The 14,200-nt window shown below is 46.1% G+C and overlaps 1 protein-coding gene across 1 annotated transcript in view; it reads right to left on the bottom strand.

Annotated features, from left to right (window-relative positions):
- Positions 1-14,200, bottom strand: part of IFT74 (intraflagellar transport 74) — a 452,022-nt gene that overhangs the window by 75,304 nt on the left and 362,518 nt on the right. Inside the window, exons 15-16 of the mRNA XM_078676711.1 lie at positions 1,023-1,120; positions 181-307 (exon numbers count right to left, since the gene is read on the bottom strand). Coding sequence (XP_078532837.1) covers positions 181-307; positions 1,023-1,120 — 225 coding nt within the window. The remainder of the gene's footprint in view (positions 1-180; positions 308-1,022; positions 1,121-14,200) is intronic.

Here is a 14,200-nt window from a genome sequence, read left to right as displayed (position 1 = left end):
GAAAACTGCCAAAAAAATCAAGGAACTGAGATTGACAAGAAAACCATCTAATCATGAGTAAGGGCTCACTCTGTGGAGTAATGTGCACAATACATGCGGATGAAGCCGTCTATAGCACAACCTCAAAAAAAAAGAAAGAAAACAAGAAATGCAGAGGCTTTTAAAGTCATGAATCCTTACCTGTAGACAAGCTCTTTGCAGTACTCTGAGATTTGTGCATTTCTGTCTCTTTAAAATTGAGATCTTCTTGCATGATTTTCAATTCATGAGCAGTGATGTTTGAAATTTGTTTCATGCGAGTCATATTCTGCAGCGAACCGGAAAGAAAAATGTATTTGTTGAAACATCAGCAAATAGACTAATTTGTTTTGGTAGAATGCATTTACTTTGGGATTTGGCAGGATCTAGACAATGAGAACATAGGAAGCATCATTTGAGGAATACGTTTATTCTTTACCATTGTGATTTCGTATAGGCAATAGCAAATAGCAAGAAGTTATAGCACATTGTCCCTAGGAAAGTCAATCAGTACAAACCATAAAAATTAAGTAAAAAAATTTACTATTTAGAATGCACACTAATACATTCAGTTTCAAACCGTTTTTAATTACTTGTATTGAAGTAGCAGATAACAAGGAATATAAAGAATAAAGTAATTAAGCAATGGCTTCAGAGAAGACTAGAAACCTTGCCCTCATTACGATGGGGGTCGGAGGACCACCAGTGATGATATATACTTGCAACCACCTCAGGAAAAAGAACAATCATTAGTGGTATTGGAATTCAGTCCCAAAATTATTGTTGTAATAGTGCAAGATTCAGCAAAATTAAGAGATGTCAAGAAAACTAGGGGCAGTCTGCAAATGTGTGAATCCTGCCTATTTCCAAGTCACCACAACGAGGGAAACTGTTTGTTGTCCGTGCTTTCTCAAACCACTGTTAGTCGAAATTATTTTTGAAATGATGAAAAATGATTAAGTGCACATTTGGAAGAATGAAATACAAGAATAAATAACACTTACCCTACTTGAGTGTTCTAAAAGAGCAACAATATTCGCCTCTATTTGCGACTTACGCTCAACCTCCTGATTTTTATTCTCTTCAAAGGTCGCAAGAAAGGCTACGGAAGAGGTAAAAATATATATATCATGCAATACTACTTTATATATTGTAACACGTGCAACAATAAATCTACAAGACATAAACACTTACGACAAAATGTATACCATAGTCAGGGGCACTGGAATTATTGTAATTGTATTGTAATTGTATTTATATATTGCTTACTACCCCTGATGATTGTGGAAGCGCTTTACAGTGAGTAGCACGCTCCTCTGGAACCCAAAACGGACTAGTGATGGATTAGTATAGGGAAACGTGTTAAAATGTGAGCAGTGGATATGCAAATCTGTTCGCTGGATGGAAAAGGATAATGTAGGGTAGATCAGGGAAGAGTCTAGAAAGTGTTATTTGGGAGATTATAGTAGCAAGATGAGGCTTGGGATGAGTAAAAGGAGAGATGGAGGAGGGAAGGGAGGGATTAGGGAAATCATAGTTGCATAAAAGAGGTTTGGGATGAGTCAAAGGAAGGATACAAGAGGGAAGAATTTAGAAAGGGTTGCTTGGGAGATCATAGCAGTACAATGGTGCAAAGAAATGATACTGTATCCATAGTGATATCACCGTTAAGTTAAAGTAGCATGACCAAGAAAAACATGTATTCTTTTTTTTCCGTCACACTGTGCCTTATACTCAATTGGTTATGATCACTTCACTCCTATGATCACTTCACTCCTACTAACAAAGCCTTTGCTGTTATGTGGAGAAGTTTGTATGATAAAATCAAATTTGATCCTCTAGCTGTGAATTTTTTTTCTGGTTTACTACTGGGTTATTTGTGTTCATTCTAGACAAATTCCTGATTAATTTCTCTCAACTTTGGGATCACCGCCATATCAGAAATGCCCAACATGTTCCCCTGATATGAGCCCACATAGTACTCTACTATACTACAGCATGTCCTACTTCTGCACTTCACTCTCCAACAAATTACAACCAGAACAGAGTTACAATGACCTTAAAATAAATAAATAAATAAATACAGCCATTTCCTTAAATGCTGGTGTCCTAGCACTGCCAAAATAATGGTTATTTTAACATATGGGCAATAAACATTCCCATGCACTTGTACCATCCAGATTGCTTGCTTGTATGCTATGCAGTTTAGTAGAATCATCTGTGTAGATGCTGGAGGCCCGCACAAATAACAACCAATGGCCCCGCCATGTTTACATTCTTAACAGGGATGCGTAATTCTGCGAACAACCCAAAAACAAGGGTATCCCAGAACAAGTCTCATGTCGTAGAATTACATTGTTTTGCCAAATGATATCTAACCATGCTGCAAATAAAAGTATAACTTAGCCTTGCAATTTTACAATATGAAAAACAAACCTTCTAGGGGATTTTGTTTGCCGCTCGCGCTAGGAGTTTGAACTGCTGCCTGCTTCCCTTGCACCAGGAGTGACTGGGCGCTCATACCTTGGGGATTCCTGTTGTTTGGACCGACCGGCCGCAGCGGAGGTGAGAGGCGGAGGCGAGCGGGACTGCGAGGACCAGCAGTCCATCTGGCAGCGCCAGCTGGTTCCTCTTCCCGCCGCGCCTCGCGCCCCCTCCCAGTGCCACGCCCCCCTGCCTGAAGGTGTACTTTACTCCTCGCGGCCCCCGCTCCGCGGGTGCCGCTCGCGCTAGGAGTTTGAACTGCTGCCTGCTTCCCTTGCACCAGGAGTGACTGGGCGCTCATACCTTGGGGATTCCTGTTGTTTGGACCGACCGGCCGCAGCGGAGGTGAGAGGCGGAGGCGAGCGGGACTGCGAGGACCAGCAGTCCATCTGGCAGCGCCAGCTGGTTCCTCTTCCCGCCGCGCCTCGCGCCCCCTCCCAGTGCCACGCCCCCCTGCCTGAAGGTGTACTTTACTCCTCGCGGCCCCCGCTCCGCGGGTGCCGCTCGCGCTAGGAGTTTGAACTGCTGCCTGCTTCCCTTGCACCAGGAGTGACTGGGCGCTCATACCTTGGGGATTCCTGTTGTTTGGACCGACCGGCCGCAGCGGAGGTGAGAGGCGGAGGCGAGCGGGACTGCGAGGACCAGCAGTCCATCTGGCAGTGCCAGCTGGTTCCTCTTCCCGCCGCGCCTCGCGCCCCCTCCCAGTGCCACGCCCCCCTGTTATACTTAGGAGAATCGCCTCACACGCGCAGCGGGACGCGCGCGGGGCGGTCACCGGGGCGAAGACCGGGCAAAGAGCGGGCCGTTTTAGGCCGTTACAGGCCGGTAGAGACCGGACCGGGCCACCCCTCTAACGCCCCCGCTAATTTGCACCCCATTTACTTCACTACTTCATTATGGCATCCAGAGCTCTAAGGAGTAAGTCGGTACAACATGGCACAAGCACTTTGGAAAAATTTTTCCCCAAGGCGACCTCCCAAATCAGCAAGTGTCACTTATCCACGGACTCGCACCTTGAGACGGGTCCCGAAAGTGTGTTCTTGGACCTTGAGGAATCTGCCTCAAATGATGCTAGCACACCCATCACTACGGACGTTACCCACATGTCTCTGCTGGACAGCATCGACCAGACTATCGAGTCGGTACTCCGGCAGCTAAGAACTCCGGTTACGCAGAGGGATCGAGATTCCCCACGGCCAGCAGGGACTTCCGATCACTCTGCTGTCCTGGATAGTATGGGTTTAACCACGCTGGAAGCGGGTCAAGTGGTTTTGACAACAGTCCCTGTTGACAGTGGGGTGACCCAGCCCTTAAAAAGGAAAAGGCCAGTCGAATTAAAAAGGGCAAAAAGGGCAAAATTTGTTGCATCTGAATCAACACTCGAAGACAGTACAGACATTTCGGTCTCCCCTGAGCTTATTTCACCTGGTTCTGGGTTGGATCTTGGGGCCTCGCCAGCTCCCGTGTTATCACCAGTGGTGGCGGGCCCATTTATCTTTGGTGGGCTATCATCTAATAGTTCAGATGCAGTAATAAATTCCCTCACAGCCACTATCAAGAACCTGTTAACCCCCATTTTAGCTAGACTAGAGGCTATAGAGAACTTACTTCAGTCCCGGGGAAATATTCCTATTAGGAGTAGCCCTGAGTAGCTTTAAATGTCCCTGTAGCCACCGGGAAACCATCTGGGGACAGTCTACCTCCTTCTGCATCACTACAGGCTTCAAGCAGGGCATTGCCTAGAGCAAATGGTGTGTCTACTTCCCAGACGCGCACTTTGCTACCTTCAGTGCCTGGGCCCCCTGTTCCGGCACCCAGGAGATCTAAGCCACCCCCTGTGCCGCAGACAAGGGCGACAGTGGGTCCTACAAACGCCCGAAGTGATGGTTGTGTCCCTCCCCTAGATAGACGCAGGGAGGTCAATCTGCCCCCAGAGGCTGTCCCATACACGGCAATCATGTTGGGAGTTCCTGAGCTAGCTGGTGGTGTTAGGGAGTCCCAAGACTCCCTACGTAATAAGGTTATAAGTTGGCTCAGCATCAATAGGCCGTTGCCCCCAAACTTGAAGGGTGAGGTTCTGATGGTAAGGAGGATCCCGTGGATTGGCCCTACCAAAAAGAACAGGACAGGGGACTGTATCGTTTTAAGTTTCAGGAGCCCGCATGTTGCTAATTACATCTGCAACTGGCTTGTAAGGCCAGATAAGTCCACAATAGATCTTGTACCCCTTTCTTATTTCTATCCTAGTGGTAGCAATACGGTGGGAGGGAGTGAGAAAGGATGGACCAGGGTGGGCTTTGCCGTAGATGGTTCCCGTTACAGACCAAGGCCCTCCTTGCCAACTGCTCAGGCAAACTTCACCCATCACAACAGGTTTTCCTGTCTGGACCAGGTTGATTGACCACAAACTAGGCCAATCTTGTCTGGACATGAAAATGGGGTGGATGAGGCGCAAAGCCACGTGGGTTTGGGTGTGATCCCCATGTCGGAACTAACCCGGCTTCAGGATGCTAATGAGCGAGGGGCTGATATGATTGATAATCTGTGCCAACTGAGTCCCCCACCTAACACCGGGCTAGTCCACATTCATCAAGCAGGGGCAGCAGAGCTGGATGGCCGCGCCGTCACCATTGTCGGCGGAACCGGCGCCTCTGACGTCGGTTCACCCAAGGCTATCCTGCAACCTCATGCTGGAGCTAAGGGCAGCCTGCCACTTGACCCAGGATTGAGAATCCTCTCCTGGAATGTGGCAGGAATAGCGAACAAGGAGGGCTCTCCTGAATGGGACTCCCTGGTGGGTGGATGTGACATTGTTCTCCTTCAGGAGACCTGGGCGAGGGTCGCTCAGAGCAGGAGAGGGTTTGAGGTATTTGAAATCCCTGCCACATGGGCTGGGAGGGGGAGGCCATCTGGTGGTTTGGCAATCTGGATTGCGAGTCACACTGGGTGTCAGGCGGAGCGGGTACATACGTGTTCGCAGGACATCCAGTGTGTGCGGCTCACTTGGCCTGGTAAAACTCCGTGGGTCATTGTCAATGTCTACTCGCGCCCGGTTGCCTCGTCAAGTGAATCACCTACCCTAAATGATCTAGCTTCCTTCCTGGGTCAACTTCCGGGTGAATACAAGGTGGTACTTGGAGGGGACTTCAATTGCCACTTTGAACCCCTGGAAGGTTTACTCGATGGTGCCCTTACGGCCGAGGACGACCATTGGGGGGTTCCACCCTCTTCTTCCCCTCACCCTAAAGCCTGGTCCCCTCTAGCCTTACAGCTCATGTCCCTTACTTTGAATGGCGCGCTGAGGGCGTGTAACGGTCGTACTCCTTCCGATACCCCCTCGATGTGTACATTCAATAGGAGGGGCCACGAGTCGAGGCTAGATTACATTATGGTGGATATTTCACTCTGGCCCAAAGTGCGGGACTTTAGGGTTATCAAGAGGACAGACAGCGACCATAACGCTCTCTGTTTAAATATTCTGTGCCCTTCGCCCTTGACGGACTCATCCCCAGCTGGCCAAGGGGCTGATACGGGGGATCTGCTCCTGACCACAAATAGGCGCCGAGTTAAGTGGGGGAAGCTTGTAAATTCGGAGGAGTCAATTAAGAAACTATACGAGCTGGCGCTCCCTAGCCTCATGGAGGTTGAGACCCTCCTGAATGAACCAAGAACCGCTGAGTACTCTGAGAAACTGGGAAACATTCACCAGGCTTTAGTGAGGGACTTGGCCGAGGTATTTCATCCGGAGGTCCCAATTCGAAAGAAAAGGACTCCTGTTCCCACTTGGTATACCCCAGACTGCAGGTCAGCAAAATCTGACCTTATTGCAGCCATAAAAGAGGGGTCAGATAAGGCCAAAGTGCGTGACCTGAGGAACCTCCATAAATCAGTCCTGGTGGCTGCAAGGACCGAGTGGGATTGGAAGTACTGGCAGGACCTCTATGATGCCCTCAAATCCAGGGATCCCCGGCAGTTTTGGGCACTTGTAAATAATGGGTCAGGGAATCTTAGTAAAGCGATTGAGCCTAACATAGCCCCTGCGGTATGGGAGTCCCATTTTGGGGCTCTCTACCTAGATACCAGTTCCTGCCCGGCCGTGGAGATGCAACTGGGTACTGAGGAGTCCGGAATGGAATTATCCCTGGGGGAAGTGGAGCTTGCCATAGAACGTCTAGCAGTGGGGAAGGCGCCAGGCCTGGATAGGCTACCCGGGGATCTATTCAGACATCACCCGGATATCTGGGGTCCATACCTTCTTGTTCTATTTAATGCCATTCTTGGAGGTATGGCGATCCCTGGGTCGTGGTTGGGGGCAGAGATTGTGCCCATCCACAAGAAGGGCTCTACTCTGCTCCCTTCCAATTACAGGCCTATAAGCCTCATAGATGTGCCCCAAAAGATCTTTGCGCGCCTTATTTTGGACCATCTCCTAGACTGGGTCGAGGCCAATGACATCTTGAGCCCTTTACAGGCTGGCTTCAGAAAGAACACGTCGACCATGGATCAAATCTTTCGCCTCCTTCTTCTGTACTGGAAGACGGTTACGTTAGAGGGAGGCCGACTGTACATGGTCTTCGTGGATCTGAGGTCAGCCTTTGACCTCGTCCCGAGGGGGAAGTTATGGGAGGTTCTGCAGAAGCTAGGAGTCCCCACCCACCTCCTTAGAATCATCATTAGACTGCATGAGAACAACTTTGCGGTAGTAAGGTGTGGGAGGGATGGCAAGCCCTCGGGCAAATTCCCGGTCCGCCGAGGTGTCAGACAGGGCTGTGTTCTGGCTCCGACACTGTTCTGTCTGTACATCAACAGCGTCATTCAACACCTTGACGCTGTCGGGGACAATGATGCCCCGGTTTTGGCAGGAAGGAGGGTCCCGGCAATTATGTTTGCCGATGATACCCTCCTTCTTTCCAAATCCCCCATGGGGATTCAGAGGATCGTGGATGGTTTTGGTCACTTTTGTAGACAACACGGGTTGGAGGTGAACACGAAAAAAACTAAGTTCATGATCTTCAACCCTCCGACCAAGACCAGACCCAACCCAAAACTCGAGGGAACCAGTCTGGAAAGGGTTTCTACCTTTACATACCTGGGGGTCTCACTTCAAGAAAATCTGACTTGGGATTCCCAGGTGGCGAGATCTAGGCTGAAACTCTCCCAGCTTTCGGGCGCACTCCTGAGGGTATCTAATAAGTCCACCTTCAAGCCTGTCAGCCCGGCCTTAGAAATGTACAGGACTCAGGCGAAGGCGGCTGCCTTGTATGGCAGTGAGCTGTGGGGCCATAAAGCTGGGAAGGTCATGGCAGGGGTGGAAAATTGTTTCCTTAGACGTCTTCTTGCTCTTCCGCAGGGTACACCACTCCTCCCCCTAAGACTTGACTTGGGTCTCCCGTCAATCGCAGAGGACTTGCGGTCGAAACCGGTGAAGTATTGGCATCGGCTATGGTCCATTGAGGAGTTGCACCACTATAGGCAGGACCTCATACATGTCTTGAGGCTGGATGTAAATGGTAAGATCCCTTGGCTGGCACTTATCAAATCGGAATGTTCCAGCTTGAACTTGCCAGACCTATGGGATGACCCAGCTCAGGGATGTAGAAGGATTCCGCGCAAAACCCTGGCACAGCTTTACAAGAACAAAACCCTTGCTGATATGGACAGTGCATATGATAGTGGCACCCTGACAGGATGTTTTATTGTTTCCAAAAATTCTTATGTTTTTGAACCTTTTATGGATTTTATCTACCCTCTTTTGGCGAGGAAACTGTTCCTGCAATGGAGGTTTGGTACGCTCCCTACTAAAGTTTTTACCCATAAGTGGTCGCTAGGGGGCGACAAGCTCTGCCCATGCTGTAAAGTTAAGGAAGAAGATGACTTGCACATAATGTTTTGTTGCCATGCTTACGGGAGTCCGAGGAGGCGCTGGTTAGCCCCTCTTTGTCGGAATCTGGGCTTCAGTAACTACTTACAAGCCTACAGGGTGCTGAAAACTAATACCCTGGGCCACATTGTGTTTGCGGTTTCCAAATTCCTAATGGCAGCATGGATAATAAGAAAGAAAATGTCTGTTTAATCTATTTTACCACGCTTCTCTAAACACTGCAGGTCCAGTTGGTTTTATTGTATATATTGTCTTTTATCTGTATGTATTTTTATTGCTTCTTTTATGGCCCATGAGGCCGAAATAAAGAATTTTTGGTTTGGTTTGGTTTGGTTTAAGAGGTTTAGTGTAGCAACAGCACGTTATTTACCACTGGTTCCCAATCTTTTCTTGCGGTATAATTTAGTACACCCTTTCACCTAATTTGGTCCTCCCTTGCTGCATACTTCCAGAGGCCCTGACCACGGTATTAAGGGATCACAATGGCTCTGAACAGACATTTGCTGAAGCTGAGCCACTTCAAGACATAAAAAGTCATGCTTTTTCTTCCTGCATCCACTTGACATCTGGGTCTTCTCAAAAAAGGTTAACGGGCCACATACATCAACCTTTCATAAGCCAAGTGCACATATATAGGCCGTTGTTGCCTGAGCTTGAAGGCAACATATTGCTCTCCTGCTGAGTAAGAAGGCACAGGGACATTGGTGGTCTCAATAAGGAAGAGGAGATCCATATACCACATCATTCTGGGACAGTTCAGAGCCATTAGAATCATTGTTATATGGAATTTCCATTGATTGAGGATTATGTTTATGATTAGTAAAAGTGGAAAGTCATACAACAGATTAAAAGATCAAGGAAAAGATATTGCATTTCCCAGAGCCCTTCTAAGGTAATCCTGCAAGAAAAACGTTGTATGCTTTATATTCTGATGCGTGGGAAAAGCTCCTGCTGTAAATACCCACATCTTAAAAAGATCTGGAAGATCATCCAGGTGAAGGCCAGCTCCTAATGCTGCATGTAGCCTACAGAATCCACCTACCGCAACACTGAGCTTCCAAATGAGAGGCGGAATGTGCATGCCCCTCCGATTTACTTTATAACACAACATCATTCCAGCTGCAATATGCCACACGCCTGCTGTTAGAAATTGGGTTACTGGTTGACTGGAGTTAAACCCTGGTCACGCAAGAACCACAATCCTAGTCAGCATAGGAGGCCCGCAAACCTTAAATTAACCTGTGCTCACCCTCTGGCAGCTTGTCACAGAACAGTCAGGCTTAACTTTAGAAGCAAGTGTAAAGAATTTGTGCACCACTTCTGTCTGAGTTTTAGGTGGTAGCCAGGTCATGATAGTTTTAATTTTGGCCTGGAGGGGCTGCACCTTGCCCCCACCTACTAGGTGACCCAGCTACACCATAGAACCCTGCCAGATCTGGCACTTACCGCCCTGATCGTCAGGCCTGCCTGCTGCAGGGCCTGAAGGACCTTGTTGAGGTGATGCAGGTGTTCTTGCCAGCTGGAACTGTAGACAGCGATGTCACCTAAGTAGATGGCACAAAAGGCATCCTTACCAGACAGGATCCTGTTAACCAATCGCTGGAAGGGGAATTTTTCAAGACAAAGGGCATTACTCAAAATTGAAAGTGGCCCTCTGGGGTTGAACATTCTGACCTCTCTTTGGCCACCTCAGTCAGAGTGATCCTGATGTCAAATCAAAGGTGCTGAGGAATCTAGCAGCGCCCAGCCTGTCAATGAGGTAATCAGCTCAGGGGATGGGTGTGCGTCAGTCCTGGTGACAGAATGGAGTCCTGAGTAGTCCACGCAGAACCAGAGTTCTGGTGTGGTGTCTAGTAAGGCAGCCTTTGGTACCACAACACTGGGCTGGGACAGGGACTATTGGAGTGCTCAATCGCCCCTAACACCAGCATCATGGAGACTTCCCCCTTGATGCTGCCCCTTACCCTGTAAAAACATTTCTTCACAGGTTAGCTGCCTCAAGTGTCAATATTGTGGATGCACAGATGTGTGAGTCCAGGGGTGAGTTAGAACAGCAAGGCAAACTGACCCAGCAACTGGTAACAGTCACTCTGCTGTTCTGGGGGTAGGATGGAAGAGAGGTTGACACCCTCCACTAACTCATCATGTTCCTGTGCTGGGAGGAGGCCAGGGAGAGGTTCGCTCTGCTCATACACCCCCTCATCTGTCACGAGGAGCATGCTCACATCCGACCTTTCAAAGTGAGGCTTGAGTCTGTTCACATGGAGCACCCTTAGGAGGTTCCTAGGGGTTTGGAGATCCACCAAGTAGGTGAATTCACCTTTACGCTCCTTGATTTCATACAGTTTGGTCCTGCTGAACTGGAGAGCCGTGGGCTCCGCTGGTTCCTTGACCCATACTTTCTAGCCAGGCCAGGCTGAAACTCCATAGAGTGGCCTTCTGGTCATGGTCATACTAGAGCTTCATGACTTCTTGACTGGCCTTCAAATTGCTTTTTGCCTTTTTCCAGAAAAAATGTACCTAATTGCGGAGGGCCCGCATGCAGGTGCCCACAATCCAGAGGGGGGGGGGTTCTTGGGACCTTGCTCCCACCTTCCATGACAAGGCTCAGTGGTCCCCTAACAGGGTGTTTTAGATGACTTTTGAAAAGATTGAGAGCTCCAGAGCAATAGTCTTTTTTATTCTGTGTGCCTTAGTTAAATCAACCATTAGCCCTACAAGAAACTCTACCTGTTTTCTTATTAATATGGTATGAAGTAAGCTAAAATTACTAAGACTGGTAAAAAAAGGTTTCAGTGAATAAACTTGAGGAGAGGTATAACGCTTTTAATTCAGTGATGACCCCTTCCACATCCAATCTGGACCATACTTTATATGGATAATAACAAATGGACTTTGGAACGGTATCAGGTGTTTTATTTGCTCAACTAATAACAAATCTGAGAAGACAATAATTAGGCCAAGAAATAGGCTTAATTGTTAAATCGTAAACCCTTCATCAGGATATAAACAAGATGTAGTGCATGGCCTACTGAGTAAGTTGCAGAGACAACTTTCTGGAATGAACCAAAATCTTTTAAATGTGTGGCTAACACTATTGTTATCCTCATTTGGCTTATCTCTAAGGTGATAAAAGTCTCATAAAAGGATTGTTTGGTTGCATTGATTGAGCATGCACCTGCTAATTAACTACTTTGTCAGTCAATCAATAAACTTTATTCTGCTTGGTAAAATAAAGCCATAAAAACACATAATAAATCAAAGACATGGATCAAAAAGCTTTACAGTCAGCAAAATATCTAGAAATACATCGCATAAATTAGACAACAAAATAAAAGAGAGATCCTAAAAATAAAAATACAGAGTAATATAGATAGACCCATAACTATTTCTTATTCCCGGGTACAGTTACAGCCACACACAGTTCCACTACTACTTAGTTGTTGCAAAAAGACTATAGCCTCCTTATGAAATCTGATTCAAGATGAATGCAAATTTGGTACCAAGTCGCGTTTCTGTGCATAAGAATATAACGGCCAGAAAAGAACAATGTGCAATGTGCTTTGAGAGGAAACATTATAACACGAGCCCTTTGGGAATATTGAGCTCCAATCAGCCTTCCGGGGAATGCCATTAAGAAATTTAACATATTAAAACTGAATCTTGTAAGATAAACCTAAGATTTACATTAGAAATCATGTCAAATAAAACTCATATCCCAAAGACAATCGTATTAGATTATAATTTGCGCTGGAACATAATTTATCAAAGTTCGCCTGATGGAGACTACCTTGCCTATCCATAAACACATCTTTCACCTGCGACCTCTTTCTCGCCTCTGGAGTCTCAGGATTAAAAAAGAGCTCGGTAAGGCCTAAATCTATGAGAAAAAAAATTAACATTGTCAATTCAGGGAACTGTCATAGCATTGACCAAGGAAAGACAAATCTGCTAGCACTTCCCTTGAAAGAGGTGCTCCCGGGTTTCTCCAAATTCTAAGCTAGAGAAGTAAAGGATCCAACTTGATTCTATTACCATAGGGCCAAAGCTACCTCAAAGGGGCACATAAAAGATGGTGTGGATTGAGGGACCGCCAGGATTCTATGCAGAAATGTACTCTCAACCTGCTGCAGTAGCCCAGCACCCTTAAACCCAAAGACACCCGCTCCATAAGGCACCATAGAGATGCAATAAGCTTCTATAAATTTGAATAATCTCTTGTACTGGCTTGTGCCCAAGTCTGTGTGCAAACTTAAATACCCACTCTACAGCTTTTTGGCAATGAGAAGCCCTGATGTTAAATAAACTCTTCAAGGTTAACTTAGAATACAGAGGAAACCCGTAATAAGTAAAAATGTTACGTAAAAGATTTCTGTCCTTCCCAAATGAAATAATTTTGTTTTTATATTTTTGGGACCTATGCTCATCGCAAATGATTTGTTAAGGTTTGTTTTTTTGTCCAAAGCCCTCATAAAACTGTAAAAAGCATCTAAGAGAAGTTGCAGACCATTTGTGGTTCTTGAAATTAAAACTGCATCATCCGTGTCTAGTAAAATTGGCAAAACACAGGATGTCATTTTGGGTAGGTCTTGACCTATTTTACACAAATGATGTTCTAGACCATTGATATAATTGAGGAACAATAAAGGGGCCATCACACATCCTTGCCGGAACCCTACTTTGTCAATAAACTCTTTCATTTTTTCTGTTGAGTGATACCAAAGAATGACAGTATTTGCTTAAGTAGTAGAGAACTCACACCTGCATTTTTTGTTTTTTTGGTCGAAAGATCGTAGTTATCTTTTCTCTCCTTCTGCTGTGCAGTCACATTGCATGATTTCTTAATCTGAAGACATGGCAGTTTCTAGATCTGGCCTTGAATTGGCGCTTAGGCCTTTACTACAAATATCATTGATATGGTTCAATAGTTATTGTACTCTGCAAAATGTGATAACCCAGGGTTTGGATTTACGAGTCTGATACATACCACCTAATATGAATTCCTCTGCCAAAATGAGAAATTAAAGGCATATTTACAGCTTTACACACCAAATTCCATATGTAACAGTAATTACCGGCCATTTTTAAATACATTTTAGCAGATCTGACCTGCCAAACTGGACTGTGGAAATTGTGGGGTGCTGCTTTTCATGCTCAAAAGCTTTAAAAAAAACTTTCTTAAAACTATACTACAGCACCTATAACACAACCTACTTCCTTACGAGTCTAACAATGAGGAAAAACACAGCCATGAGCCAGCTTGGCTTTGCCTTAAGGAGATAAAAGGACACCCTGTCCCATTAAGGGTCTAGAAGTTTCCAGTCCCATGATGCAATGTCTTGGCAGTTTGCCACACAAAATAGGTTCTTTTTGGGGAATATGAGGAGTTGAGTTAGAGAATAGTATGTTTTCCTCTATTCGAACAGGTCTCGAGTTTACCTGAAAACTGTTTGTTAATCAACTGATAGCATAATGACGAGAGACGATCCAATGAGAGACTGTTTTGAAGTGGCTAAACCTATATGAACTGGGACTTAACTGACAAGAAGTTGATCGGATTTGCTACTGATTTAGACCTATCCATATAGAAACGAAACACCCTGCTTACATCTAGTAAGTGTAAGGAATTTTCATTTGGAGTAACTGGATTGCTAAAAATGAAAGAGTGATGCTTTGATTAATGTGAAATTCAGAAAACACTTTTGGGAAAAAGGATGGATAGGTTTTCTTCATTAAACTATTTCCATGGAAGACCATATATCTTAACAGTCGAAAGAGCCAGCAACCCTCTAACTCTACAGCCTGAAGCGATAGCAA

This window comes from Lissotriton helveticus, chromosome 2_1 (assembly GCF_964261635.1).
Source record: "Lissotriton helveticus chromosome 2_1, aLisHel1.1, whole genome shotgun sequence".
In the NCBI taxonomy this organism is placed as follows: domain Eukaryota; kingdom Metazoa; phylum Chordata; class Amphibia; order Caudata; family Salamandridae; genus Lissotriton; species Lissotriton helveticus.
This window is presented reverse-complemented; position numbering and strand designations above follow the sequence as displayed.